At 37.4% G+C, this 2,267-nt stretch overlaps 1 protein-coding gene across 1 annotated transcript; it reads right to left on the bottom strand.

The window, feature by feature from the left end:
• Positions 1–504: 504 nt before the first annotated feature.
• On the bottom strand, positions 505–1,284 carry LOC123240736 (zinc finger protein 2-like; the record flags this gene model as incomplete). The annotated part of the gene is made up of 1 exon (XM_044668449.1): positions 505–1,284. A coding segment is annotated over one exon (780 nt), but the record flags the coding sequence as incomplete, so codon positions are not given.
• Between the last annotated feature and the right edge of the window lie 983 nt (positions 1,285–2,267).

Genomic DNA, 2,267 nt, shown 5'->3' with positions numbered 1-2,267 from the left:
ACAACTTCTCGATCACATGGGTCAATGGGGATATGATTGGAGATATAAACTCTAAACAATCATCCTACTGCAAATATCAATAATACATAAGTCTTGATTAATGATACATGTAAAATAACAGAATAATTGTGTGTTGCTATTGGAGTGGGGGTTGGGAGAAAGGAAGAGAAACATGAATCATGTAACCACAGAAAAATTTTCTTAATTAATCAATTAAAAAAAACATTTTTCCCTACTGAAAAAGTTCTAGATTTTCCATTTCAATGTTTTTCTTCATTCATGACAGGAATATGATTTCTATCCAAAAGGAAATCTCATTTGGGAATAATAGATAATTGTTGCCAGAACACCTTACAACACTAATCATATTCCTAAAGTTCCTCTCTAATATGGATCCTCTTATATGAAATAAGAGAGTAGCAACTATGACATCAGTCTCTCTTATAGTTTCTCTCTAGTGAGGACTTTCTGACAGGAAGCAACAGTGAAGCATTCAGAAAATCGCTATCCAAATTTATTACATTCAAAACGTTTCTCTCCAGTGTGGATTCTTTGATGCTTAGCAAGATTTTCCCCGCATGTGAAAGCCTTTCCACACTGTGTACAATCATAAAGTTTCTCTCCAGTGTGGATGTTCTGGTGTGCAGCAAGACTTGCCCTGTGTAGGAAAGCCTTTCCACATTGTGTACATTCGTGTTTCTCACTATGGTGAATCCTTTGATGTGTACCAAAATTGCTCCTATGTGAAAAAGTCTTTCCACATTGTTTACATTCAAAAGGTTTCTCTCCAGTGTGGATTCTCTGATGGATAACAAGATAATATCTATGTGTAAAAGCCTTTCCACATTGTGTACAGTCATACGGTTTCTCTCCAGTGTGGATTTTCTGATGTACAGTAAGATCGCCCCTCCGAGTGAAAGCCTTTCCACACTGTGTACATTCATAAAGTTTCTCTCCAGTGTGCATGTTCTGGTGTGCAACAAAACTGCACCTGTGTCTAAAACTCTTTCCACACTGTGTACATTCATAAGGTTTCTCTCCAGTGTGTATTCTCTGATGTGAAGCAAGATCACGTCTGCGCGTAAAAGCCTTTCCACACTGTGTACATTCATAAGGTTTCTCTCCAGTGTGGATTCTCTGATGTACAGTAAGATCGACCCTCCATGTGAAAGACTTTCCACACTGTGTACATTCATAAGGTTTCTCGCCAGTGTGGATTCTCTGATGTGCAGCAAGATGACTTCTCTGTGTGAAAGCCTTTCCACACTGTGTACATTCATAAGGTTTCTCGCCAGTGTGGATTCTCTGATGTGTAACAAGATGACCCCTCTGTATGAAAGCCTTTCCACATTCTTTACATTGATGAGGTCTTTCTCCAGAGTGGATTATTTGATATGAATCAAACTCAGAATTCTGACTGAAAGGTCTCTCCTCTTTATTACTGACAGAAAACATGTCTACATGGTTACTTTTGGGATGTCTTGTGAGAGCTAAACTTGAGCCACAGGTGATTCTCCCTATGTTATCCTGATATATGGGCATTTCAGGAGGCTTCTCATGAGATTGATTAAATCCTACTTTTTCAGGAAAGCATTTGCTGTATTTACTATCCAGACCACAGTCATATTCTGAGGTCAATTTTGCATACTGATTTAAGATTGAATGTTGGCTGAATTTCTCTGCTACTTCATCAAATTCACAGTCACTCTTTGGATTTTTATTTACCTTGATATTAGAGTCACAGATTTCTCTCAAAATGAAGTCACAGGGACCCTTATTCATGACTCCTAGAGGGTCAGATCCCTCCACAAAAAAGCGCAGCTTTGCAGACATATCCTTTTCTTCAAAGTTAGTCTTTGCCTCTGAAGAAAAAATAATGATATAAACAAAAGACAAAAGTGGACAGACACACACACTGAATATAAGTTCTTTCCTCTGATGACAGTAAGTTGATTTTTAATCTATTTCCCAAGGCCAAAAGGAGTTTTCAAACTTAAAGGAGCAGAATCAAACTTTGGATACACCATTTGGTCATTAACTGAAAGACTGAAGATTTTAGAAATACTTTCACATACAATAACAATGAAATCTCAAAACAGATCTGTGATACAGACAAGACAAAGACTCTCATCATACTTCAAAAGTCATGTCATATGTAAAGAATAGAGAATTGACCTGACCAACTTCCTTTAAAGTACACTACAATTCAAATTCGGTGCTTAAGAATGCTTTGTTCACAGTACTGGACAATCTTTCTCCATTGCACT

Source organism: Gracilinanus agilis, chromosome 3 (genome assembly GCF_016433145.1).
Source record: "Gracilinanus agilis isolate LMUSP501 chromosome 3, AgileGrace, whole genome shotgun sequence".
NCBI classification, from domain to species: domain Eukaryota; kingdom Metazoa; phylum Chordata; class Mammalia; order Didelphimorphia; family Didelphidae; genus Gracilinanus; species Gracilinanus agilis.
This window is presented reverse-complemented; position numbering and strand designations above follow the sequence as displayed.